General features: G+C 40.6%; 2 protein-coding genes across 4 annotated transcripts in view; both read left to right on the top strand.

Annotated features, from left to right (window-relative positions):
• Positions 1-133: 133 nt before the first annotated feature.
• Positions 134-10,395, top strand: RAB36 (RAB36, member RAS oncogene family; the record flags this gene model as incomplete). The annotated part of the gene is made up of 10 exons (XM_082293707.1): positions 134-205; positions 1,361-1,449; positions 3,932-3,997; positions 4,652-4,753; positions 6,370-6,434; positions 7,018-7,069; positions 8,454-8,535; positions 9,342-9,432; positions 9,979-10,098; positions 10,331-10,395. The coding sequence occupies exons 1-10, from the start codon at positions 137-139 to the stop codon at positions 10,393-10,395; spliced, it is 801 nt and encodes a 266-aa protein (XP_082149833.1). The 5' UTR covers positions 134-136.
• Positions 10,396-16,260: 5,865 nt separating this feature from the next.
• Positions 16,261-27,574, top strand: part of BCR (BCR activator of RhoGEF and GTPase) — a 99,103-nt gene continuing 87,789 nt past the window's right edge. The window contains exons 1-2 of one of the 3 annotated variants that reach the window (XM_082293243.1): positions 16,261-16,680; positions 16,828-17,931. In XM_082293243.1, the coding sequence (XP_082149369.1) occupies positions 16,422-16,680; positions 16,828-17,931 (1,363 nt within the window). In that variant the 5' untranslated portion in view covers positions 16,261-16,421. Of the gene's footprint in view, positions 17,932-27,574 lie in introns of all 3 variants that reach the window. The other 2 variants (XM_082293242.1, XM_082293244.1) reach the window with 2 other exon arrangements.

The following is a 27,574-nucleotide window of genomic DNA, read 5'->3' as shown; positions in this document are numbered from 1 at the left end:
AAAAGGAAAAAAAGATGACAAGTCTGGAAGAACTTGGTTAGTTTCTATCATGTGGTCCCTGTATTGAGGTAATTCCTGAATATTGTATTTCTCTTTACATACTTTTTGTCTCATAGAATTTAACTGAATTTGGAGGATGAAGTCCAGCCTAATGCATTTGGTTCCTCCACTGAGTAGAGAAAGAATAATCTCCCAGTTTCCCAAGGTAAGCATTTTTTATCCCTCTGATCACATGAAGCCCTTTCCACACTGATCTATCTTTCCATTGTGCTAATATGGTATTTTAATTTAATTTAATGTACACTTGTTGTCTTCTGTTAAAATTACGAATTATTTAAGATTCTTTCAAAGTTTAATGTTATCTTATATTCCCGTTCAATGCTGATTTCTTTAATAATAATCTTCATTCTTCTTTTTAACCTTTACAAAAAGTGACTCTTGTTACAGAAGTGTCATCTTAAAACATTTATCTTGTTTTTTCAGCAAAACAGTAATAATTACATGCTTAAAGAGCTCCAACACCGAGGGCAAAGAGGAACCACAGCTGACATTAAGTTTGCAAAAAAATCTAATTAGGAGGCTTTGGTTGAAGAATTTGAGGCAATTTTAATTTTCTGTTTGTATAAGAACTTTAGTCATAAAGTAGATCAAATCTAGTAGGCACTGTAGAAAAACACACACAAAATACCTTTGATGTCTCCAAAGACTTGTATTTGAAGTGTAAGAGAACAGTTAAGGGCAGGGAAGGGCAAGGAATTACCACTTGTTTTTTTCAGTTGTTCAAAAGATCCTTGTAAGGGAGTTAACATTTTTTTCCATTCTTGATCTCAGCCATGTATTTTGCTTTCTCATGAAGAATACTACAGGTATTTTAAGCAAATGCAAAGTAAAATATATTTTCCTCATTTTTAACTAATTCCTACTTAAAGGACTAGTAATAAAAACAGTGCTTCACACTTTAAAAAGATTGAAAAAACTTCATAGTGATAATGACTTGCTGGTGGTATGCTCCCATCTGTGTTTGTCTTGTGTGTCTTTGATCATTGGGATAATTGAAGGCACTTACTGTTGTACAGAATGCTGAGCAAATGGATTTGGCCATGGGCGCTTAGGCAGTGCTGGGACACTGATGCTCAGAATGGAGCTCAAAGGATGGTGTTGTCCCAAGGGGCTTTTACAAACACAGCTGTGGGGAAACCTTACTGCCTTCTAACCCAACGTACTGCTTTTCTTATGCCAGGGTAACCCTGTTCTTGGCAAACCCTTTGAATAATCATTTTATCTGTTTTTCCTTGCCAGTTTGACTTCTTGCCAAGTAGCTATCACCCAGTTTGTCCCAGCAGCTGTTCTCTCTTTTCAGTGGTACACACCTGAGGCCTGTCTGCAGTTTAAAGAGCACTTCTATGCACAGGTTAGGAGTGCTTGTCAGCAGAGCACTGGAACGGCTGGGTAAGTTTGTAGTAACCCAGGTATGCAAGGAAGAAAGTATTTTAAGCTCTTTACAGCCTCCTTTCTTCATAGGCTTCCCACCCCCCATTCCTCGTGTTCCTCACTCCAGTATGTTTCGAGGCAGCTAAGCCCCTGCATGTGGCAGTTCCACAGTAAATGTGTCAAGTGCCTCTTCGTCTGCTGGTATAGATAGCATTGAAAAAAGCGTGTAGTAGTTTAGCAAGAAAAAGATTTTTAGCACCCTTTAAGTAAACACTTAGTTCAAAAGATCTAACAGATCAGCCTTGCAGTGTTCTCTGTAGGTGTTCCAAAAGAGCAGTTAATAAAGGCTTTGGAGGGATATAAAGGCAGCAGTTCTAACTTTCTCGAAACATCTAAGAATCTAGTTGTAGTCTTTTTGAAGTATACATTCTAAGAAGTTCTCTTAAATAGTTCCTTAAAACTGGAGCAAAATTCTGGTAAATATATAGCATTTAAAAATCAAAATAAGTTGGTTTATGCTCTACTAATAATCTTGGAGTTGTTTTTCCCCCCCACTTTATCTCTCCCCCAGAACTACTACTGATTTAATCTCTGAAGCAAGGCAAGAAAGCTAAACTGTGTTAGAAATCATCACTATTCAGTTAAAATAAATAGCTGTACATCTTAGTGATAAATGCTTCTGGTTTCACTGTGAAGGATCTTCCATAAAGCGGAGCTCCTATGAATACTGATAATTAGCTCACTATTCTTCCAGCTCTAGAGTTGCTGACATGAGACTTGTCATGATACCCATCTTTAAATGCAACTTTTTATTCATTTCACTAGGGAGTCTTGCTAAAAAAAAACACTTTTAAAGCCAAAATATGTCACCCTGAGAGACATCAGTGACTTCGTTCCTTTTTTAGAAACACAGTCACTATCTTAGTTTCATATAAATTTGTTATAAGTGTCTGGACAATTTTCCAAGTAAGACATACTTTATTGAATTGAGGTATTTTTTCCTTCCATTACTAAGATGTATTTGTTTGGGATTTTTATTAGTAGTATTTTTTTTTATTTCCATAGTAAACCAACTCTTTAAGTAATTTATTCTGGTAACAGAGTATAACTAAAAAGCTAATATTTTGTCTTTGTGAATTGAATTAAACTACTTTTCTGTCACTGCTTTCTAGATAGGATTATTATTTGGTCATTTAGGTCATTTTTTTGGTGGAATGGGGATAGGAGGGCCAGCCAGAGTGTCTTGTACAGTACTAGTAAAGCTTGACAGGAATAACCATTATCTTCCTTTTTAATTATCCCAAGTAATAAAATATTTCTTTGTCATTTGGAAAGGTAGTCTGATAAATTCAGTAGCTAATGGCTGCATTTAATACTCTCCCAATAGTCCATCATTGTGTTAAATGGTCTAATCTAGGGAGTTTTTTCCCCAATACAAATTAATGGAACACACAGCTCTAAACCATCACTTACTTTTTGGCTTTTCCCTTAAGGTCATTGATTTTATTCAGTATTTTCTCAGTAACAGTTAATCAGGAGCATAGGGGCCTGTGGTCACCCAGTTAATGTTGACTGGCACATAAAACTGGTGGGGGTTTTTTGTTTTGTTTTGTTCTTTAAATATTAGTCATGCAGTTTACTAGTCAATTTTTCAACTATTTAGAATAGATAACTTGGAATCAGCATCACATGGAAGTTGATGTAACCAGAAATAGTATTCAATAGAAGATTAACTCCTTTGTTTAAAAACCCTTCTTTGATAGAAAAGAACATTAAACATCTTAAGCCATTTCTATAGCATGTGCACAGGAGATGTCAATCCAAGTTTAGGTTAACAAATATACTTAAATTCACTTATCCACTGGTATGTCCTAAAAGAGATACAGTTTCAATTTTAAGAATGCATGTTGAGTCACCTAAAGCCCATCCGCTGTATCCTGTGGGAGGACCTAGAGCAAAGAGGATTATTTGCAAGAAGCCGGGTTCAGATTAATATTATTCCAGATAGTCAGAAAATGTATTGGCTCTAACCCTGTGGGTTGTTTTTCCCAGAGACACATTCTGCAGTGGGTTATTTTATTTTCAGCAATTTCTTATTTCTGCCCTTGGGACTTCATTTGTACTATTAAAGTCAATGAGAACTGTGGGATAAATTGGAATGCAAAGGATGTAGATGGTTTTATGTGTAAACTGCCAAATGTATATACTTGTAGTCAAAGCAATTTTAATAGAATAAAATTTGCCCCACTGAATTGAAATTAAGAAAAAAAAAAATAAACAGAGTAAGAAATGGACTATTTCTGCTCCAGAAGGGTTTGGTTCTTTTGGTGGCTTTCTTTCTCACAATTTAAGACTCTGATCGTGCAGCGCAGGGGCAGGTAGGTAAACTGAAGTCACAGGTACATGTGCTTCTCACTTGCAATTTAAAGATCCAAATCAGAATTTTTAGAAAGAGAAATTACTACTAAAACTATATAACATTTTCAAATATTTATAACAGGCTGAAAGTATCCAAAGTGGTTGTGGTAGGAGACCTGTATGTTGGGAAAACCAGTCTTATCAACAGGTACAGTATATCTTAGCTGATGGTTTGATTCTCCTGTTTCTCAAATAAATGTTATAACGTTTCCATTTCCAGCTTTAGAGCAGCACTTCATGGTTCTGGTTTGAACCTGAACCAGTACTTCGTGGTTTTGTTATTAAATGAAGACAGAACGAAGTCAGGAGTATGAGACAGGCTTGATAACATCAACACAGAAAGTTGTGCTCTAGCACTTCAATCAGTATGTTATATTCTGAAGTGTTTGTATCCAGTAAAATATGATACAGTGTTTTCTTAAGGAGTCCAGTCTAAAGGCTAAACAATTGGAAAAAAATTCCGGTGTCTGAGTCTTGATTTCATTTGGCTCATTATTTATGACCCAAAATATATTCCTCTGTAACTAAAACTGAAAAATACTGTATCGCCCTTGAGAGCCCAAAGATGTTTTATTGAGTCTCATACTATCCTGAGAGCTTACTAGATATATGTGCTTTCTAGTTTGTTAAATAGTATCTCCTTTTAATTAGTGTCATGATGTTTTTATGTCTACTTCTTCATTATATATCAAATCCACAATTAGTTTATTCTTTTTTTCATAATTTACCCTAGACAGTGTTAGTTTTGCAATTATTTGTAATTGTGTCTTACTAGTATTTCATTCCCTTTTTTTAATTGCAGATTTTGTAAAGATAATTTTGACCGCGACTACAAGGCGACCATTGGAGTAGATTTTGAAATTGAACGTTTTGAGATAATTGGAATGCCATATAACCTCCAGATGTGAGTTGAAAGAGCATGGTTAAGCACTGCACAGAGTACAGTCTCAGCAGAGCTTGAATTGCTGCAGGCTGTAGTGGAATAAAGATTTTAAAAGTATAATACAATTGCACAAAGAATAATGTGATCTGAAGAAAAGATTCTGTCTCTGGACTTGCAGTTTTAGTAGAAATTTTACTCTGGGATTTCTCATCCCTAAAAAATATTACAAGTTTGTCAGTGAAAACGTGTCTTGGATGTCTTGCACTATTTCAGTGGAATTCTATCTTTTTTACTCGAAGTTCATGAAAGAGAAGTGGAAGCTTTTCCCACAGCTTTGTCTAGTGCTAGTGTAACCCCAGTCTGTGATTCGGGTTTAGTAGGCACAATGAGCACTGAACTTGGCTTTACTAGGAGTTTTATTCCTGCAGTCATTGTAATTAAGGTTAAGCTGTCCAGTGATTTCAACATCTCTTTATTAGTAACTAATTAATTATACCTAAATCGTAGAAAGGCTGGAGTGGTTTTATTTGAATATGAACCTAATGTCTTTGATTTTCAACTTTGTTTGTCAGACTAGTGGGAATCCTGCCCTTCTCCCACCTCTTTGGGTCTGCAGAATGGTGTCCCTTTATGTTTCTGGTAGCCAGAAACATTGTTCTGTAGAGGGCATTATTGAATCATCTGTAGTGTGACCCAGAGCAGAAATAAGATGCTTTGCATGAGGTGTTTTAGTGTATGAATCTTAAAAACCTTTTCACTGATGTAAATAGATGGCTTGTGATATTTATTGAAAAATATTTAGAAATCCATTTCCCACTGATTTCACTGCAGTTGTGTTTGGGAAATTCTGCCAGGTGCTATCCTTTTGGAACTTGAGTCCCTCTAAAAATCTAGACTCATGCATCAGTATTTTGCAAACTGAAGCAATAGGGTCAGGTTGCATTATCTGCAAAATCCTCAGAAGCTGGGTAGAACATTTCCATATGATAAGCACTAGTGCCCCCTCTTGCTGAGAGATTTCCATACCAGATATATTTGCAAGTATCCATGACTGGCAGTACAAGGCTTCGACAGAACCCAAACCTCTGTAGTGCTGGCAGTAGCTGAGGGCACTGCATATCATATTCATTAATAAGAAGGACATCCTTGATTTTATTTCATGGTGTCATTAGTACCTGGTAGACTGAGCTGTTGGTCTCTGATTTGTAGTGTAGGGACAGATATCTTATCTAGCAGTTGCAAGATTCTAACATGGGCTAATACATGACTTAGCTAGTATTAGCAGAGAAAATTGACAAAATTAGATTGTCCTAGAAATGCATGCAAATTACATTGATGAAAGAAAAAATGTTTTAAGAAAATGATATTACCATGCAGAAGACAAATATTTGAATTGTCTCCAAAATTATTAGTATTTTTTTAAAAAAGGTAAAAATGGAGTTCGCATGTCTTCATTGAATAATAGAGCTTTACTGTATTTCTATCAGTAGTTAATGAATAACATGTTCCAGATGGTGACACTTCTCTGGTATCACATTCTTCTCTGCCTTGTACAAGTCTGCTGATTCATTAGCATGTTTACTCAGGTTGCCCTGGGTTTCATTAACCTGAAATTTCTTTTTCTCCCTGTTGCACAGATGGGACACAGCAGGTCAGGAGAAGTTCAAGTGCATTGCATCTGCTTACTACCGAGGAGCAGAGGGTGAGAACAATATTAATTTGATCTTGCCTGTGTCAGGAGGCTGTATTTTGTACAGCAACATATATCCATATATGCCCCTCAGGAGGGTACCTATAGACACTGTGGTGGAACGGATTGTCCATTATTGCAGGGAAGAAGGGATGAAGAAGTTTATGACTTGATGTGTTGTCACATCTGCAAGCTCTGAGTGTTCTGATGATGCAGCGATAAAAAGTGGCACTTGTGCCTAGGAGGAAAAGAATTTGAGGTTGGGTCAGATTAATGCTGGAGTTAGAAGTGGATATTTCTGGCTTTTCCTTTGGTAAGAGACAATCCTGTGGGAATTAGTGGTCCCAAAATGAAAGGGTTAATAGCACTATAGACTGCAGACTATAGATATAAGGTTGAAGACTAAGGACTTAGGTCTTATTGGGTGCTGGAAAAGGAATGAGAAAATGGATAATCCTCCACCTTCTATATGTTAAATCTGTTCTTACACCTTATATGTAAACATTCTCTCTGTTTAACAAGATGGGTTGGAGAGACTTCTGATACACTTTCTAATTTAATTACTTTTTTTTTCTGTTCTTGTCTTTTATTGCAGTTATAATAACAGTGTTTGATCTGGCTGATATCCAGACTTTGGATCACACCAAGTAAGTTTCTGCATTTTGGCTTATCTTTTAAAGGTTTTACAACAGGTTTAATTGCCTTGCATATGTAGGTGTTAAGAACTTGCTGGATCATGACTGTATTTTCTATTGAGCTAAGAAATGAAAAATTGCAGTCACTAGTTTGGATTACATAGGGTGGGATTTTCCTGAAGAAATTGGAGGGCATAAATTTGAACTAGTTACACTTGACTTCTTTTAAAGTCAGTACAGAGAGAGAGGCACTTCAGTAAAAGCTTGATTCTTCCAAAGCTAGACATGCAGGAAGAGATGAAGTGCACCCCAAAAGCATTCTTTTTTTTATTTTTTTTTACTTCATTTGCTACGAATAGAATAACAGGCTGGGATCTAATGTCAATGATAAAATTGATGAGATGCATGTCATGCATAATTTCTCATGAGCCTTTCATTTTTTAGGTACGCTGTTATTCCAAAATTTTCTTTCTCTAGTTTCTGTGATTCTGATGGGAGACCGACTGTCAAAAAGAGGATGGAAAATAAAAAACTCCAAGTATATGTAGATATAGCTAAACTTACTAGTTCAGATCCTTGTAATGATTTGGTTACAACAACACGGTAATCGTTATTAGTAAACTTGTTCTGGTTTTAGTGCATGCTGCAAAACCCTGCATGGATCAATGATCCACACTGTTGTCGCAGCTCAGAGCATATGTATTTCTAATGTGCGGTTGTGACTGTAATGCAAGTACAGACTTCTTTACAACCTGTACTCTGTCTTATTTGAATGTGTACTATGGTGCTTAGCTCATTTACATAGGACTTTGTAAAATAATATATATATTAGTGTCTTTGCTTGGCTGAAAGTAATTGAAGCCTGTGAACCTGATTTCCCACACATGCACACACTCCCTTCCCTCCTTGATTTGTGTTGGATGACTCAAGAGAAATTTGACTGCCAGAGTAACAATAATATAAAAGCTTGTGAGACAAGAATCATACAGCCTTCATAGGGAGCTGTTTTATAATGCTGAATAGATTATTTCACTCTTCTTTATTCCCATTTGTATCTAACCTGCTATGTGGTTCATACCTTGTCATTTGCTTCTTGCTTTCTTATTCCTTATCTTGCACCAAACTTTGCCCTCTCCCTTACACTGAGAAATATCCTCCCTGGGTGCTAAAATGATTGTTGAATTTGTACTCTGCCACGGGTATGATTTTTCCGTAGTGGAAGATGTGTATTCAAAGGAGTTGGAATAGCTACCACTCTCTCCGTCTAGAAAAAAGGCTTTTGATACTCTCACATAAGTTCTTCTCTCACTTTTCTTGTGACCCTATTATCTGTCATCCTTCTCCTGTACTCCTCGTTCCCTCTGACTGATTCTGTCATTTCTCTTTTGTATTTCAGACAGTGGCTAGAAGATGCATTGAGGGAGAATGAGCCATATTCCAGCTTCATCTTTCTGGTTGGAACAAAAAAAGATTTGGTGGTAAGTAAATTGAATGCAGATAAGGAAATCAGATTTTCCCTGGTTCCTCAGGTGATTTCCTTTACAAGTTGTGCACAATGTCATTGAGATAAAGACCTTGAGTGAAAAATTTCAAAAGATAAATTGAACAGCGCACTTGGAACCAATTTAAAAGACTTTCTGAAAAAAATGGGTAGTTAGTGAAATATTTCTTACATGACATTTTTCAAGCATATTTAAACATATCTAGTAATCTTAAAGGTTTTGTTGTTTTAGTTTTTAAGGGATAGTGTGTTCATTATTCAGGAACAGGGAAGATTTCTTACCTAGTTGAATATCACATAATTTTCAAAAGAACAAGCTGAATGCAGTCACTCCATACAATTCTCAGTCTTGTGTTTATCTTTCTGTAGCTATCAATACTTCATTTTTAAAGCTTTGAAAACAAACTTGTTTCTTCTGTTACTGGTTGGTCCCCCAACTCTTCTGCTGAGAATGATGGGGTGACAAGAATTTAAAGACCAGTAACTGGACTTCGTACTTGATAGCTCTTTACCAGGCAATGTATTAGATACAAGGGTCACTTGTTAACTGTTGTTTTGTTTCAGTGCTGTGGGAGACGAGTGGACACATCCATTTAAAACCAGTACTATATACTTGAATGTTCTTTCAGTCATGTCTGATTGCCCAAGTCTAGGCAAGGTCAAAAAGGCCACTGAGAAAACTGGAAGCATCATAGTGTAGGTGCTATGGCAGTACCTCTGTGCTGTTACCAGCCCAGATGCACTTCTTATGTTCAAGTTGTTCCGTGGTGTTTGTTTGCCCAGTCAGATGCTGTGTGTGAAATGACAGAGCTGGATGCAATCCGTTTTGCCAAGGAGATGCAGGCAGAATACTGGTCGGTTTCAGCCAAAACAGGTAAATTACTGCAAAGGATGTAAAAATAGCATAACCACAAGGTCTGATGTTGAAGTGGGAGGAACCTATTATCCCCCATTGCCAGGTTTTTGTTGTTGTTCTTGTTCTTGCATTTTGTTGCTATTAGAAACTTCAGGCTTATTAATGGCTGATTTTATTTGAGCATTTGTATGTATGCTTTCACTGTCGTGTTTGCAGAAAGAACTAATCAAGCTGCTTTGCAATATCTGAGCATGTTTAATTCATAGATAGTTACATAAATACACATGTGCACTACTACTCAATGTTTGCAATGGAAAAAGATTATACCACAAACTCAATTCTCTCTGTTGCTGGCTAAAAATAAAGGTGCAGCACACGGTACAGTATTCCAGAGTAAGGAAATTAGAAATTCTTTCTGCAGTGATCAGAATGGGAGACAGATTGTTGGAGAGGCCTGTTCAGTCCCAGTATTGAGCAGTGAGCTGTTCACAGATGTGCTTGTTATGCTTGATCATCTGTTGATGTGCCTTTATAAAAACACAAAATTTCTGTCTTGTTTCCTAGGGGAAAATGTCAAAGAATTTTTTTCCCGAGTTGCTGCCTTGGCCTTTGAACAGTCCATGATGAAGGAGCTGGAGAACACTCCTGGGTACAGGGCCCAAATTGGGGCAGGAAATCTGATCAGTATGTGGAGTTTTGCTTTTTGTGTGCATTTTCCTTGTTTATAGTCCAAAGGATTGGAGAGGTTTTTCAAGCATTAGAGCCAGTTTCAAACACCTGCAAGCATATTCATATCATTGTCTGCCCAGGTTTTAGCCTACAGGAGTGACTGGGCCTGCATCCAGCTTCTGTTACCCTTAATATCAGATGGTATAATTTCTTGTAAATTGATTTTATAACTTTTTTGTTTCCACAGAACTAGAGAACAACATTATGGAAGTTGCAGAAGACAATGCTCAAGTCAGCCTGAGTTGTTGCTAATTGTCAACTGTTTCTGCAAGTGCCACACTTCTCTGCAACAATGCTCTCAAACCAGAAACAGAGCGCTTTAATTTTAGAAATGAGGGAGGAAAAACTTACCCAAACTTTCTTGCTGAGAGTTCCCTTGCTGCTGCAGGCTCACCATGCAGGGTGGTACAATTGTTAAGTAAGCCGTTCTCTGTGTAGTTGAAACATAACATCCTTGTCTTAATGCAAGAAGACATTGCCAGTGCCATGTGCTCACCTGTCTGCCAGAAAGGCTTGTAGTCAAAAATTATATCATTTTAGTGTTATTCTTTGATAATTCTCTAGAAGTCTTAGCTAGTGAACTGGCATTCTTGTGGGAGCAAGAAACAAGTGGCAGTTCAGAATGAAGGGTGCTATCAATATGGTTTTGCCTTTTAAAATAATCACGTAAAATAACTCTGATTTGCTTTTATGCATTCCAAGTATTTTAAAACTATTTGAAAATAAATTCTTTTAAGTATCGGGTCTGGAAGTACACAAATGCAGGCTGCATAGTTTCCACTATGGTTTCTCCATCCAGGAAAAATCTGTATTACTTTTCATTTTCCACTTGAGAATCAGAGCCCAGTATTAAATATTTCCAAGATTAGAAGAAGTCCAGGTAGGAACTTGGTTATGTTAACACAGCTGTCTAGTATTTTGAAAACGTTGCCAGATAAGAATGCTATTCTTTTCCATTCTCTTGAATAAGAAAGAATGGTCACACAGGTGCATAATGTGGAAAATATATTAGTTCGTTCTGTTTTTTCCAATAGCTCTCTGAACTCTAATATTTAGTTGTGAGTATTTAGAATTCCATGTTTCTAGGATTCATATTCAGCATTTCAAGCTTGCTGGCATAAAAAAAATTACATATAATGCTCTAAATTTCATACTGCAATTACTTTAAATGGAAAGAAAGAAGAAAACCTATGAACAATTACAAGGTACAGTTTCTTGAGATATTTATTCAATCATTGCAGAAACAACAGTATCCGGAAAAATAATTACAATAGGACCTTTTAGATTTGAGCTGCTGAGAAATAAAGACATTTGTTAATAAAGAAATGCATCAATCTGAAAATATTCTGGTTTCTCTGCCATTTTCCCCACTTTGATAAGAAATGGGAAAAAGTGGAGAAAAGATATCTTGAACATCCTTTTTATTACTTTTTTCTTATTACGTAAGTTAGAGCAGCTTCCTAGAATATGATGAATAGAGATCTAGGAACTCTGTGTCTTTTTTTATCGGACAATCTTCACTTTGGCAATTGTGCTGCCTGTTGGCAAGGGCACAAATGTAGCATTTGGTGGAAAAAATGAATCTGTGAGGGTACAAAAGGAGCTCTTTATCCAAATGTGTAATATTTTGACCTTATGATTTTCTATGCAGTTGTTCAGTTCCCAAGTCTCACATGGAAGGTGAATTTACGCTGTGCTTGTAGCATATGCTGTGCTGGGTGGGCAGCGTGGCCACAGCCATTGTGTTTCCTGAGCCTGAATGAGAGTAGAGGAGATGGTTCACTCTGCTGCAGCAAGTCATGTTACCTGGGCTTCAGTGCTGACATGAGATAGTGTTTACCCTGCAAAGTGAGTCAGGAACAAATCTAAGAAAATATTCAGTTTTTTGTTTGGTTTTTTTTTTCCCACCAAGGGAAAAGGTTTCTCCAAAGGGTTTCTTTTGTTGCTGGGTTCAATTATTGTACGAAGTCACAGAGATGCAATCTCTTCAACAACATGATCATGTTGCCTGGAAAATCTACTGGGACAGTTTTTTCCTAGGGATTCAGTACACTGCATGATGTCATTACTTTTTTGTATCATCTGAGGCTCCAAAAACTCCACATACAAAGGCAATACTCTGTGAGTCATCAGCTATCATGGGACAGTGGCCTGTCTATTAAATGATGAAGACTTTGAGACTGGGTGTTTTTTTGGTTGGTGGTTTGTTGGGTTTTTTGTTGTCTTTTTTTGTTTGTGTGTTTGTGTTGTTTGGGGTTTTTTTGCTTGCTTGGTTGGTTTTAAGGGTGCTTTTAGCACCATTGAGGCCTCCCCTACAAAGAACTCTGTATTAATAATTCATAATCTAAAATGAATCTTGGATCATGTTGCAAATGATGAGTTGCTTAGGAAAGCACAAAGGAAACTAACTATAGAAAACAAATATAAATTTGTAAGTTCTACCTGGCCAATGTTTTATCTATGTATGTTAATCCATTCTGTCAGCAACTCAATGGACTTTGAAGAAGCCTTAATATTTTGAAAAACAGTGTTGAAAAAACTTTATTAACTCTAACCATAGGTAGTCTAAACCACAATTTCTATACCAGTTGAAATCCCCACAGTGATCATGGCAACAGTCACAGTTTCAGCTTCCTTGTGGAATTTACAGGTGAGAAATTGAAGTAAAATTTGGAGTCAGTCTGAAGCTAAGGTAAAGAGCAATTTTAATAATCCATTTCCCAAAAGAAGTACATGTTGTGCTGTTTCTTGTCTTTAGTAAGTAAAAGCTAACATGTTAATGGGCTGTGGATGCATTTGTGCTGAGCAAACCCACTGGTAATGGATCAAAAGCCATTTAAGAAAGCCACGTGACAAAGTTAATTTCTTACTATAAAAGGCCATTCTTTTAATTTTTAATAGTGCTATTTCACCTTTTGAGTTATTATTTGACTCTTAAGGTATGGTTATTTATATTCACATGGGATTCAGAGCTTTCTGAATCCTGTTGGTTCCCAGCTCAGGTTTACATTGCGGTGGAACTGGAGTCCATTCTCCATGACTAAATCTCTCCCTCTCTGTGTGTTTTCAGCTTTCCATCAATAGTTAGAGGTTGTTCTAATGTAACACACTGGTGAGTGAATGCTCTGAACACTGTGTCACATCCTCTGAGCATGCACGTTAAAATTAAATGTTGGGCAGATTGTAGGAGAATCTGTGTTTGGTAGTGGAGAGGGTTGATCACTTTCCTGTGGTTTTGGTCGGAAAGCTGTTCTCACAGCGAGGGATTGCCATTGTCTGAATTTGGAGAAGGAGTTCATAGAATGATTTAAACTGGATGGGACTTCCCAAGACTTGTCAGCTTTGTTAAACTCTACCAAGAGTGCTGCTTTGTGTTAACAAAAATACGATTTTTTCGTTTAAGCCACATATTAATTAAAAATTATGTTTTATTTCTCATTTTAAAAGCTCAGCTTATGTCCTACAGTTTTTTGGTGGTTTTGTTTTGTTTTGTTGTTTGTTTTTTGTGGTTTTTTGTCCTTACAAAACCCCCGGTTCTTCCGCATGGGGTGACGCTGTAGAGCAGTTCCCAAGTGACAGCTCGAGAGCTTTCAGAGCCAAGCGGCTCCTCTTCCCACAAGAGGGAGCCCGGCGGTCACTGCAGGATCCGATCTGTGCCGGCTCGGAAGGGCTTTGCGATCCCTCGCCAGCCAGCAGAGGGGATGTGCTGGGCAGGCCGGCCCCAGTTTATCCCTTCATCGCAAGATTCTCAGTCTCAAATCACAGTTGTGTCTCTGCCACCGTAGTCTTAAAGAAATTTTGTATCCTATTAAAATACTACTCTGTTGAATGCATAAAGTATCAGCAAAAATTCAGAGAACATTTCAATTCCCAGTGGAATTTCTGAAGTTGCACTACCTCAGTAGATAAATAGGGTGTAGTTGTTTAACAGTATTATTTACTAAAAGGTAAGTGTGCATAGAGAAATCCCTCTGCTGACTCATCAGAATTCTTAGTCTCTCCAGAAAGGACACAAATGTCAGAAAAGTGAACCCAGATCAAAACTGCTCTAGAAATAAATCAGAATGGTGAGTCTTCAGTAAAAGTTCTTTATGAATACAGAACATATCCCAGTGATGTGAGATACCATTGTTTATAACCATACCAGTACAATCTTATTATTCCTAGAAATACATTGCATGTCAGAATTTTGTTGGTCAAACTGGCACTAAGCAAACAAATAGTATGAATGGAGAAAACACATTTTATTTTATTTCTGTGACAGATTCAGAATTCTTGAAAGATTTATAGAGTTATTTATTAAACATATAGATTTTATTACCATTTAGGTCATAATCTGTTTTCCATATAGGTCAGCCACTGCCTGTTATGTGTTAAAAGCCAAGGAAACAAGTGCAGGAAAAGCAGTTAAAGCCAGGAAACAAAAACCAGGAGGGATGAACTATGCAATATGAATGAATACATGATTTGCCATTTGTGATATATCTGAAAATACCCCAAAATATTTTGATTGGCATATAAAAAAGCATGAAGAGGAAAACTGTTTTATGTATTTTGAAATAGTACATATCTCAAAGGTGAGAGAACTACTCCTGTGGAGCTGTGCTTTTCCTTCCTATGGGATTTTATTAGTTCTTATCAGGGCTATATCCCACTCTCTTTTCTAGCAACATGTACCAGAAAAGATATGCTTCACCACAAACATGAAAGAAACAGTTTTATGGGGATATGAGGGATACATATCACCTTTTCCTGTCTTCCAAACAGGCAAGATGGAACTTTGATTGTATTCGTTACCCTTTTTCTAGAGGTTGAATTAATACATGAAAAGGACACACACCTTAAGCAACATTGTGTACTTCACAAGGAAGTGTGATTTCAGAAGTAAAATAATACCCAGCAGCCAGAATTCTGTTTAAATCATTTGCCATCCTTCATCCAGAAGTGAAGTGTGGGACTGAGTTACTGGGGCTAAATAATATACAAGACAAAAGTGAGACTAATGCCCAAACAAAGCAGCCTTTATTTTCAGTATCAGAGTTATTTTGGAATACTAGTTGCCCATTTCAGAAATCCAGCTTGTCATTTATTGGCAAGGAAGGTAGGATTGAGGGAATGACAAGCTTGCTACTACTCAGTACTTAAATGAGTGGGGGAAAACGTGACCTTTGAAGGTGAGCTGCATCAGTGCCTGGGGGGCGAGCCTTGGTGTGAACTCAAGAGAGAGCAGAGAGACGTGCTGGCGTTTATACATAATATATGAGGGCATGGCTGTATGAACGGGAATGGATACCTCCCTGTGCACACAGGGCTGTGTGCACGGCATGTTCTTAACCAGGCTTAGCTACGGTCATGTCTGCATGGTGTGATGATGCCCAGGCCTGTGGCTGCAAGTGCGAGCAGGCAGGACCGCTCACGACTTTGCCTTTGTCTCACGGGCAGCCGTCAGGAAGACGCTGGGCCCCCCCGGCCCCCCCCAACCTCCCCGGGATCCCCCGGCCCGGCCGGCCCGGCTGCCCCTTTAAGAGGCCCCAGCGCCGTGTCAGTGCCTGCGCCGGGTGCTTCCCTCCCCTCCCCTTCCGCAGCGCCGCCGGAGCCGGGCCGCGATGGGCTGCCGCGGGCAGCGGGGGCCGCGCCGCCGGGGGGGCTCCCGCGGGGCCGCGGGGCGCTCGGGCACCGCCGGGTAACGGCGGACCTCGGCCGGGACGCGCCGCCGCATCGCCGCCCCGCGCGGGGACCGTGTGCGCCCCGAGCGCAGCACAATAGCCGGGAGGAGGAGACAGGGAAAGGGGCAGGGGGAGAGGAGGAGAGAGAAATAGAAAGCACAACACGGGGGCTGGCGAGGGAGCGCGGAGCGGAGGGCTCCGGAGCGTGGCCGCGCTGAGGACCGTGCCCAGGACGGCGGCGACAGGAGGTGGGTGGGGGGCGATATTTACCTTCCCTCCCCCGCCCCGAGCCCGCTCCTTTGTCCACGCGCTTTGAAGTGCTGGGGGATCGCCGGGGTGGGAGCATTGTTGTTCGCCAGCAAACGATCAGTCATGCTGGAGAGAGAGTAGCGAATGTGCGCGGGGCTGGGGCCGGCAAAAGCAGGAGACGGGGAGGAGAGAGGATTGCCAGAGAGGATTGCTGCCTGCCCTGCATGGACCGTGAAAGAGACGCGCTGAGTTGACCCTGCCCGAGCTGTTTCTGCTTCTACATGTGAGATCCGGTTGGTTTTTTTCTTTCCATCTCTCTCTCCAGCCTCCTTCTCGTATCCTCCACTTACTCCCGTATGCAAAATGGTGGACCCTGTGGGGTTTGTAGAGGCTTGGAAAGCACAATTTGCAGACTCTGAGCCTCCTAAAATGGAGCTGAAATCTGTGGGAGACATCGAACAGGAACTGGAGATGTGCAAAGCATCTATCCGGAGACTGGAGATGGAGGTTAACAAGGAGAGGTTCCGCATGATTTACCTGCAGACTCTCCTGGCAAAGGAGAAAAAAAGCTATGATAGACAGAGATGGGGTTTTAAACGTATTTCTCAGTTGCCTGAAGGGGGTGCAGAGCAGCAGATCCAGGACCTGCATCATAACCAGTCTGCTGACCAAGACGAATATGAAAAAAGCAAGTCACACCATGGGGAGGAAAAGTTCAAACCTAGGATACCCTCTATGCGGAAGCTGTCTGCCCAGAGTGATGGGTCAGACCTGTCACCTTTGGACAGCCCCCACCATGGAGAAGGAGAGCAGGACAGGTGTAAGTACTATGGTGAAGAGAAACTGAAGAGAGTTGTAGAAGATATGGAGAATCGCTGTGATACAGATGGCTCTCCTTCAAAACACAGATCGGCTTCCACTCGCAGACTAGTGGGATCTGCTGAGAAGGAGGGGTCATTTGAACCTAAGGAGAGAGGGAACAGCACCAGTGTGGCAGCCCTAAGGTCCAATTTTGAGAGAATGAAGAAGGTTAATTCGCATTCTTCTGGAGATAGCAAGGATGTTATTGAAAAGCCCTTTTATGTGAACATGGAGTATCATCATGAGAAGGGCCTAGTAAAGGTCAACAATAAAGATGTTTCTGATAAAATAAGTTCTCTTGGTAGCCAAGCCATGCAAATGGAACGCAAAAAGTCTTTGCACTCCCTTCCTTCTAACATGGTACCCAGCTTCAGCGAGTTCCAGAGGCCGGCCTACAGGGGAAGGTCTTCAGAGAGCAGCTTTCTCTATGATGGAGAATATGAGGATGCTGAACTGAACCCCAAGTTTCTTAAAGATAACCTGATTAATGCCAATGGCAGCAACCGCTCACCTTGGCAGCCCATGGACTTTCAGCCGTATCAGAGTATCTATGTTGGTGGAATGATGGGGGAAGGAGAAGGAAAAGGACCTATTCTGCGAAATCAGGGCCCAACTGACCAGGAAAAACATCTCACGTGGCCCAGGAGATCTTATTCCCCCAGGAGTTTTGAAGATATTGGAGGAGGATATACTCCTGATTGTAGCTCTAATGAGAACCTTACCTCCAGTGAGGAAGACTTCTCCTCAGGACAGTCCAGCCATGTCTCCCCCAGCCCCACCACTTACCGCATGTATCGGGATAAAAGCCGTTCCCCCTCCCAGAACTCACAGCAGTCCTTTGACAGCAGCAGCCCACCAACCCCCCAGTCTCAAAAACGTCACCGGCAGCAGCAGGTCATTGTGTCTGAGGCCACTATTGTGGGTGTACGAAAAACAGGACAGATCTGGCCAAGTGATGGAGATTTGCCCTCTGGGAGATGTCACCAGGACAGCTGTTTGCATGGGGATACAGGTGTGTACCAGCTTTTCGCTTAGTCTTTTAAAGGTACAGAGCAGGGAATGGCATCGTGGAAATGAATGGGAGGCCCTGGGTGAATCACTGTGAGGGGGCAACTGTTTCATGTGAGATTTCTGTGTTTAATTTGTAGTTTTGCTGTTTTAGGAAGATCCTATAGAAGTATATGTCAGACAGCATTTTAGGAATTCAGGATTCCCAGAAGGGTTGATTCAGGCCTCTATTGAGAGGATCAATGGAGTCCCATGTTAATCAGTTCTTAAAAGTTTCAGTGTGAACACTGAGGTAAAAAGGGGCCAGAACTTCACCAAGTATTCACCATCTGTGGTGAATTCACCTCCAGATTATTCCCTCCCTCGTATTTGTGCACTATGGAGTACATAAACTCTACCTCAGAGGTGGTAGTGTGCCAGCAAGCCACAACCTGAGGGTTTTGCCAGAGCTTTACCGATAATGATGCTGCTCCCACAATCTTGTTTTTTCCTGTCTGTATTAATTGCAGTGTTAGTTTCTCGTTCTGTCTCGTGTCTGCCTTCAATTAGAGCTGATTGGAGGTGATGATTGTGCAGCCCTGTTCTTGGAGCTTTCTGCTATCTCTGAGTGAAAGAAGAACTTGGAATATCAGGAAGCCCTGAGGGAAAAATGCTAACTAAGTTTCAGCAGAATAAAACTTTTCCTTTGGGGAAGAATGGGCAATGTTTGAACCCGTTCTTATGTAAATCATTCAGGCATGCAGGTGTGTCTGTGGAATCACAGTGAGTTTATAGGTGGAAGAGACAAGGAATTATGTTAATTCAGATGGATTTTTTGAATGTATGTGGATGTCTAATGTATTTAGCAAGGCAAAGCATGTAATGTAAATAGTACCTTGTGCTAACATCAGTAGTCTCCTATGCAGTAAATGAAAATCAAATCCAGGAATGAAAAAAATAGGAGTGTTTGTTTTGAAAGATTTCTTTAATTACAAATCTGTGATTACAAATCTCTCATGGGTTTTATTTGTCTCTTTGAATCTTTCATTCTAATAAGGGATTAACATGTTATTCGTCAATGGGACCAAATTGCTGTAGTAGTGGGTGAATTGAGAGGCCTGTCAGAGATGTCACTTTCTCAGGTTGTGAGAATTTGCTCTATTACTTCTCAGAAGAGTAACTTTGCTGGAAGAAGATGCCTGGTTTTACTTTCCCTGCTGATTGTTTTTGTCAGCTATACTTCTGGGAGCAACTATGGAGGGAGAACTCTTCTGTCCCCTGCTGCCATCCTCTTATCCCATTAGCATTATTAGAAGGCTGGACAGTTGTAGTGGATGTTCAGCGTACATGGAAGCTCTGCACCTTCTCACAGTGACTTCTCCCATATCAGATTGGATGTACATCCCCGTTTTCTCTTTGTGACTGCTGCGTTCTTCCTGGGTTTTAGGGGAGAGGCTGAGTCTTGTGCTCATTTGAACTGAGCTCAGCCATCTGTCTCTGCTCTTGTTTACTGATGCTCTTTAGATGACTGGGAAGCCTCCTGGCAATTTCAGTTTTTGCAGAAGGAAACAAAGGGGTAAAAATAACAAAGGTTGAGAGAGCTTGAGGATAAATTCAGTTTTCTAAAAGGCAGTAGATAATTTTTATTTTAAATAATTCAGCGGGATGCAGTGATAAAAAAAAAGGCAGCTGAAAAGTCAGAACACTTAAAATTCCTAGATGTGCTGGAAAGCTTTGTGTCATGTTCCTAAGGATGACCACACATTGCAGGCAAGGACAGAATGTAACTGATCCACCTTCTGCTTTCCTCAGCACAGGGGGTGACATGGCAATCTTAGCAGGAACTTTCACCAGATGGCTAATCAGTACTGTCTTGCACATTAGCTGGTGGCAACTTTTTACTTAACCGAAAAGGCTTATGCCTTCAGGAGGACTGTGTTTCTGATTAATTCCTACTGACCATCATTTTATATGGATTTTCTTTCCTTCCCAATTAGGATGAATTTTGATCTGAAACCAGTTGGCAGAACCTCCTTTTCATAAAACAAACAAAAGGCATGAGAGACCACTGTGTGATTAGCTGGCTGGCTCCCATTCCCAGCTACCCTGCTCTGATGCGGACTGTTCTCCATGACCATGTGATACCAAAGCCGTTCACAAATCCAGACAGATTTTCCAGCACCTGTGGCTCAGTCACTGGTTCTGCCAGGCTTCTCTAAAGTTTTCCTTGAGCAGAGTGCAAGCTTGAATCACAGTAGGTTCTGGCCAGCCTTAATGTTAATTAGCATCAAGTAGGGTTTGTTCAATAGTATTTGACTTCCCTGTGTCAAATTCAGATTGTTGTGTGTTTTCTGGCTTTGCCTTTGGTGACTCTTCCCATAGTAATGCTGAGTGTGCTGTGGACAAGTGCAATGTGAAATTTCTGTCTGGATCTGTCCCAATGTGCCTTGAGCTTGGCCAGCAGACACGTGCTGTTCTGTCCAAGTTGTTTCATGAGTTCACAGTTAAGTGATGTTTTCCTGATTTTGTATTACAACAAAAGGACGTAACTCTCAAGTGAATGGGGTCTCAGCCAAAATTGGAATCTGGGTTTTTGAAGATGGATTATCAAAAACCTTAAGGCAGACCAAGGTGTAGTAGACTTTCAGTTTTTTCCAAGGAGCAGCATGAGAGCTTCAGGGTTGAGATTTGGTAACAGCTGTACTTTCTATTAAATGTACTTAATGGATCCTGGGCAAAGATATTTATATTAGGATTAATTATGTATCACTAATTTCCTGTAGTGGGAATAGAAAAAAATGACATCTTAACTTTGCATTAAGCTTGAGTATCTTTACTATGATTGTGAAGAAAGAACAAGATTTTTAAAATTCTGCCTTCTGTTAAACATTAGTTGCAGAAATAGACAGGAGAAAAGTGACTCGTGCATTTCTGCTTATGGTAAAGGGGAAAGTTGCACAGTGCTGTTACTGACTGATGAGGCCTTGACATGGCCTCAGCTGGGACAGTTTTTTAACTAACAGCAGTTTGTTAATGAAGGAGCACACTGGAGCTGTTGGTTGGCTTTAGAGTTTGCTGCATAAAATCAGTGCATGCTCTCTCACTCTGTGTGAAATGATTTTATCTGTCTGCATAATAACATGGAAACTATCTGGAGTCCACATAAATAATATTTACCTGCACAGCTGCTTCCCTCAAGGTGCCCCAGGAGTAACTTCTGTTCACATGAGAAGACTTGGTGGTGCTCTGAGAGAGTCATGCCTGCTCTTTCTCTAGACAGCCACCAACCACCACAGTGCTCAATATGAGGTCAGTTTGGGGATATGTGTCATTTAATTCCATTGGAGTGAAGTTTTACTTATTTTAGCCTCTACTAAATGTGGGAGTTCTGAATGTCCCTTTCTGGAGAGCATGGAACGTTCTCTATATTTTTAGTGAGTTCAATGTAGGGAGAGAAAAGAGCAGTGGAATTTATGCACGTGAACTGCAAACCTCACAATTCCTGTTCTGTCAGCAGAAGGCCATTTTAAAACTCCGACTTACCTAAAGCTGTAGGTTCTTCAGTTTTTGTGTGCCTTAAATGCCTGACCAGACAGGCAAGTATCTCAATTTCCCGCTTCTAAGGCAAACCTTGACACTACTTATTTGTAAAGCCCCAAGGAAGCATGTACTGCATCATCATGGAAGGACCTTGTTCTGTACCAGTTTCTGCAAGGGTTTGCTTCCAGAGTTATGTGCATCTTCTGAGATCTTAGACAAGTTTCTTAATTTTGCACTTCTTCCACCCACTATTGTATTCTGTGAATTTTAGTTTCAAGATGTAATTTGAAAAGTTCTTTGCAGGATTTTGCAGACTCCTGAGGCAACATGCCAGTCCTGTTGCTGTAGTTCAGGAGCACAACTTTCCTTTGAGCAGCTGAGGCAGACTTCAGTCCACTGTGTAGAGATACTTCCTTTTGGGGAGCTGAAATGTAGGAACTTTTAAAATGTGCAGATTGCTTGTTAATTTTAAGGATTGTTAATTTAAAGATCCTGCTTTCCATCTGTGACTTACATTGGATTAATAATGCAGTTTAAATTTTCTCTGACACTTGTTTAGTTCATTTTGCTATTACTTTTTAAATGTTTCAGTTTTTTCCTGTGATGATCAGTGATTTCCTAGGAGCACTGATGCCAAGATGCTATTTAAATGCAGCCCCCCACCCTGCCTTGCTTTTCAGCGATTTAGTGGCTTTTGAGATTTTAGACATTATCAGGATGCTTGTACTACCACTCCCCTCTTCTTAGTCTGGGGGAGTGAAGAGCTCCCTCTCTTTCTCTCTCCCTCCCTCCTGCAGAGTTTAATAGATTCTATGGAGCTGCTTTATGTTCCCAGTGATTATAGTGGACTCTAAAGTGTTCGTTTTGTTCCTTCTTCCACAAAGAGTTGCTAATGTTTACCTCAGGCCTACAAGAAGTAATAGCATGTAGATAGGTTTTATTTTTTCTTTTCTTAGGTTTGCCCTAGATCGGGTACTTCTGCAGTCACAAAGCACCTACCTTTGAAATGGGAGTGTAAACCAACCCACACAGGAGTTGTCTGGTACTGGGGAGCCCTGGAGACTGCTGGTGTCACCTCATCTGCCTGTGTGAAGCTCATTTTCATGGTCTGTGACAGGGAGATCAAAGTGGGACTGACTTTCCTATGGAGTAAGCAGACAGAGAGCTATGAATTCTGCAAGTAGTGGGTCAGAAAGCTGCTTGTCCTCACTGCGCAGTTACTAACAGTTTCAAAGTGGTCTCTCTGGCAGTGCAGATAAGCTCACTTTGTGCAGCTGCCATTGCTGCAAGAAGACTTGGGCCTATTGGAGGCAGCAAGTGGGCTGTAGCTGGGCAGGTGAAATGTATTACCAGTGCAGGCTTAAAGTTTGAGAGTGTTGTAGGAACTCAGCTAGGACCGAGCAGCCCCAGAGTCACAGGGATGTCCATGCACCATCCATACTGTCATGACCACAGACTGGAATGCTGTGCTGTATACCAAAATGATTGGACCCAGGTGATTCTAGCATGGTGATTTTGCAGAACCAGGGGCTAGAGCCCTAAAGCTTTGCAGTGACTTAGGAATGATTTACTTGTGTGTGTAGGTGATGGACTTCAAAGCAGTGAAATTATATTGGTGAATGAAGTGCTTTGGTCTCCTGTGTTTTCTCATCTCTAGCAAAGCAGTTGATGGGTGTGGTTTTAACCTTGAAGATTTTTATTGTTTATTGTAAATATACATGGCCCCATGTACAGACTTCCAGGGTGCAAAACTGGAACATTATACTCTTGATTCTTGCAGTTATGCTATCTCAAGCTAATGCTGAGAAAAAGAAAGCTAGGAGCTTGCTAATTTGAGGATCTAATTGCTCTGCCGTCTTTCCTAAGTGCTTCCATTTGTCTAATATCTCTGGTGTGGATATTTGGATAAAATGCTAAGTTCCACGTTCAGTCACTCCTTCATGGACAGCTTGCTTTTCACTGCCATCAGAAAGCTCCACTGAGACTTGAGCAAAAGTAATAAAATGAGTTGACTGGAATGGCAAGGAGGCATCCTGAGTAACAGATTTGGCATGAAAGAAAAATAAGGTTTAATTAGAGAATTTGCTAAACCTTCAAGTGTGTGTTAGGAAATGCTTTTTTTTTTTTTTGACTACTGGGCAGCACACTAGAGCTATATACTGACTCTTAAAAGAAGAGTTGTGGGCGGGGAGTGTGATTTGTAATCCAAATTTGGCTCTGCAGGCTATCTGAAAGAAGGGCCAACAAAGGAGGCCTAAGCTTGTGAAGGTTTGGGCTCCATTAATAGCCTGGAAACAGTTCTTCTTCCAGTTCTAGCATGTTTAGCAGTTTGCTCTCTAATGCCCTCCCTTGCTCCCCAACCTCTTAGGGGTAAACAGTTATCATGCAGAGGCAAGGGGGACCTGTATTTCAGCTTCAAGGAATTTTGGAGGTCAGTCCATAAAGGTTAATGAGGTGAGACTTGGCAAGCTGTTTGAGAATTGCTCCATTTCAATTACCATAGGGAAGCATATTGCTGGTCATGAAAATCAGAGTGTTGATTGGAGGCACAGCTTATCTGGAGCTTGCTTTTCTCCAGAGAAACCACAACCAGCAGTTTGGGGTTTTTTTTACTGTCTCCTCTTTGATTTATTCTGCTCAGTCAGATAAGCATGGAAAGAATAATAAGGGCCTGATCCTGTTCTTCCCTGATGAAATATTGTTGGCTTTAATAACCTTTTGCTGGCACATGTAGGAAAAGAAATGGTGTTTTAGTCCAGGTTGAATGGCAGATAGATGGAGGGGTAGACTGCAAGTGACTGGAGAAATGCTGGCATGGATTAGTTTGGGTGAGCTGCATGTGAATGAAGTACTTCCAAAACACCAGTTTGAGTACAAAGCAGGTTTTGGCCAGTTCACTGATGACAAAGTGGATTGCTTTCCTGATCATAGCTTTAAATTACAACTGATGTGAAAGTAACCATAAGCTGTAAGTAATTCCTCGAATGTTGTCTTACTGCTGAGACAGTATTACAAATCTGTAACTCCTCTAAACTTTTCTCAAATTGTACTGTATGTGTTTTAAACGGTAAAATTGTCCTGTGTAGGACAATGTGGTGTATTTCTGTCACAAAATCTGGCTGCAGTTTGCAAATCTGTCTGTTACTAAAACAACAAAGCACATCTCCATCTCCCTTCTGTCTTCTTCCTAACTGCCAGAATGGTATCTCTCAGACCCTTTCTTAACCAGGTTATGGCTCATGTAGTAATCAGATTATTGCAAATGTAATTGGAGTCTCTGCTTTAGAGAAAGCTCTGCCCAAATGTGGCAGCTGGAGTCAAGTTAGTTGCTCATGGGTACATGAGGAGTATGTGTGTGAGAATCCACAAGGACTGCCCTGTAGGAGGAGTGAATTGGTAAAGTTCAGTGTGTTGGTTTATACTACTGAATTACGTCTGTTGGTATTACAGGCCTTTTGCCTAGTCGTTACCTTCTGTTGTTACTTGCAGTCGTTTCACCCATCTCTTACTACTGGATGGGGTGGGGTTTTTTTGATTATTATTTTTTTTATCTTGTGGAAGATAAGGATTCTTTTCCAGGAGAGTAGATCCACCACAACCTTCCTTCTTCTAAAAATAATATATTTTTCAAACCCCTAAAAAACACCCCATCCTCCTCAGGAACTTCTGCACAAGTTCTGAAGTATCCAAAAGCCTGAAATTACTTGCAGATTGATCTGTGACAACAGCACAGTAGCAACTATGGCAGGCTGCTGTGGATCACACAGTATTATCTGAAATCTAAGCAGGCAGCCCTTGCAGGAGGAGTTATTAATAGTGAGTAACTCGTGTACTTGGTTTCCAGCTCCTCTCCTTGATGTGTGGAGAAGTGCACTGTGCAGCCTTGGCTCACTGTGTGTGTTTACTTCTTAAGAACTTCAGAATATTCTAGACTCCACACTGAAATGCAGCTACTTCTCTGATGGAGTATTTGCCAGCTATTTTGTTATCAGCGATTACGTACTCCCTTGGCTGCAGAGCTGGGGAAGGAGTGCCCATTTTGAACCCACAAGATGGGTGAGGCTGGAGCAGGCTGTTGTTAGGACAGTTTTAAGAAACCCAACACACAAAAAGCCACCAAAAAACCAACAAAACCCTCAGTTGCCTGCAGTCACATCTGTGTGTTCTTTTGAAATGGGCCAGCAGTTTCCTAGAGCAATCTGTTCTGAAGGAAAATACCTTGTTCCTTGGAGCATCAGGCTCCAAATGTATCTGAGCTGCTGGAAAGTGAATGTAATTGGTCTGTTGTCACTAGGGAGGTGTCACATATGAACACAGCACTGATTTGCTGCAGCGCAGTTACATCACAGGGTGTAACTGCCCAGGAAGACAGTCCCTGGCTGGGCTCAGGGCTTCCCAAAAGAGGTTAGGTTATGGCGCTTAGAGTGAGCAAAGGCACAAAACACTTGTTTCTGTGACTGTTAGTCCAGCTGCCTCAGTTCATAATTCACTGCCTCATCTTCAATTCTGCTTCCTGCTAACCTAGAACTGTTCCAGAAATTTTCTTACAGTGGTCTGAAGTGACATTATGCCATAAAGTTTCAGAAAATAATATGCTCAGACCAGTAGATCACTGTTGGAAGACTTGGATGTGTTTCCCCTGTCTTTGCCTGTCACTTCTATAAACTTTCCCCTTTGTTTGAATCCTTTTAGGTAGAACAAGTGTGGGAGTCCCTTCCCTGGGTAGGACACTTTTGCTTTACACTCTCCTGAGGTGGTTGTTGGACCTCTCAGTCTGACAGGGATGAAATCACTGACATCACTCTGAGAAAACACGATAATACCTCAACTGTCTTTGAGGAAATCATGGTATTTGGATGAATAAATTTGTCTTTTCCAGCTGTATCAATTACTTATTTGAATTTCTAGATTAGCCAGCAGAGAATGTCCAGTTGCAAAATTCTATTGCAGTTCTCCCACCTAAGCCTGATTGGAGTGGATACCAAAGCCAGTGCTTAGCTGGGATTAAAAGTGTCTTGTATAGGTGATGGGCATCCTGCACTGCATCAGAGGCTGCAGTGAGGAGCAGCATATCTTACAGTCCCTTCCTTGTTTTTTCTCTATTAGAAAGCTGACGAGCGAAATCTGAACTGCAAGGAGGAAAATCTGACAAGCTGTCATATGAAAATACACTCTTTACCCTGGGGACATACACCATTTCTCTAGTCCTAGTATTGATCATCTGTGTCTCCTGATATGGGGAAATGGATATTGGGAAGAGAATGTTTTAGTCAAATCCAGAGTATTGTCTCAAAGGCTTCCTAAGCTTGAACAAGTATCTCTCAGCTCATGTAAGCAAGATCCTCAGAGGCCCTCAAGAGCTGCTTCTAACTCTGACAGAAAGCTGGTGCACTTAACGTGAGCAATACATTGGGCTTAACAGTCTCCTGAGTAATTGTTTGGGTGAATCTTTTGTTCAGCCTTTTCTCCATTGGCATCTTTCCTGAGGAACTTACTCATAGGAATGGAGTATGCTGAACTGAGTTCTCCATGGTCTGCTGTTGCCCTCTTTCCCGTGAAACGTGTGACTGTAATGGGCCCAGAGGCAGGTGCTGCTGTAACAGAACTCATGATAAGCATGTATCTGATCAGGTGAGGGGGCTGGTGTTTGACAAAGAGGACTGTGTTTAGTTCTTGAGGATATCTAGAAGAGCCAGTGTGTGCTCACCTTAACAGGGAACCTGGAAACCATTTGCTGTCTTACACTTATGCAACAGTTCCGTTTTTTTCTGGCAAAAGCGCCATTGGCAGACCTGACTGATGGTCCCCATGCTCTTTTCAGATGGTAGGGATCAAGCAAATTCCCTGGTTTTCCTTTGGTGTTTCAGGTAGTGTATTGAGCTACAGGCCTGACTGCCTTCTTGAATTGATCTGTACTGCATGGCAGGGGTGAGAGACTGATTGCAGTTTTGAGACGGTTTACATGGTCTGGTGCTCTTGCCATTCAGATGAGGACTGGGTTCTGCTTCATGTGAAAGCAGAAGGTCTCTGATATCCTATGAATTTGTATGAGACCACAGTGAAGACAATTATTTTCCACTTCCCTGTATTCTTAAGCGATGTACGAACACACGGCGCAGAGAATGCAG

This window comes from Coloeus monedula (assembly GCF_965178545.1).
Source record: "Coloeus monedula genome assembly, chromosome: 18".
In the NCBI taxonomy this organism is placed as follows: domain Eukaryota; kingdom Metazoa; phylum Chordata; class Aves; order Passeriformes; family Corvidae; genus Coloeus; species Coloeus monedula.
The sequence above is the reverse complement of the archived record's forward strand: the minus strand, read 5'-3'. Positions and strand labels throughout refer to the sequence as shown.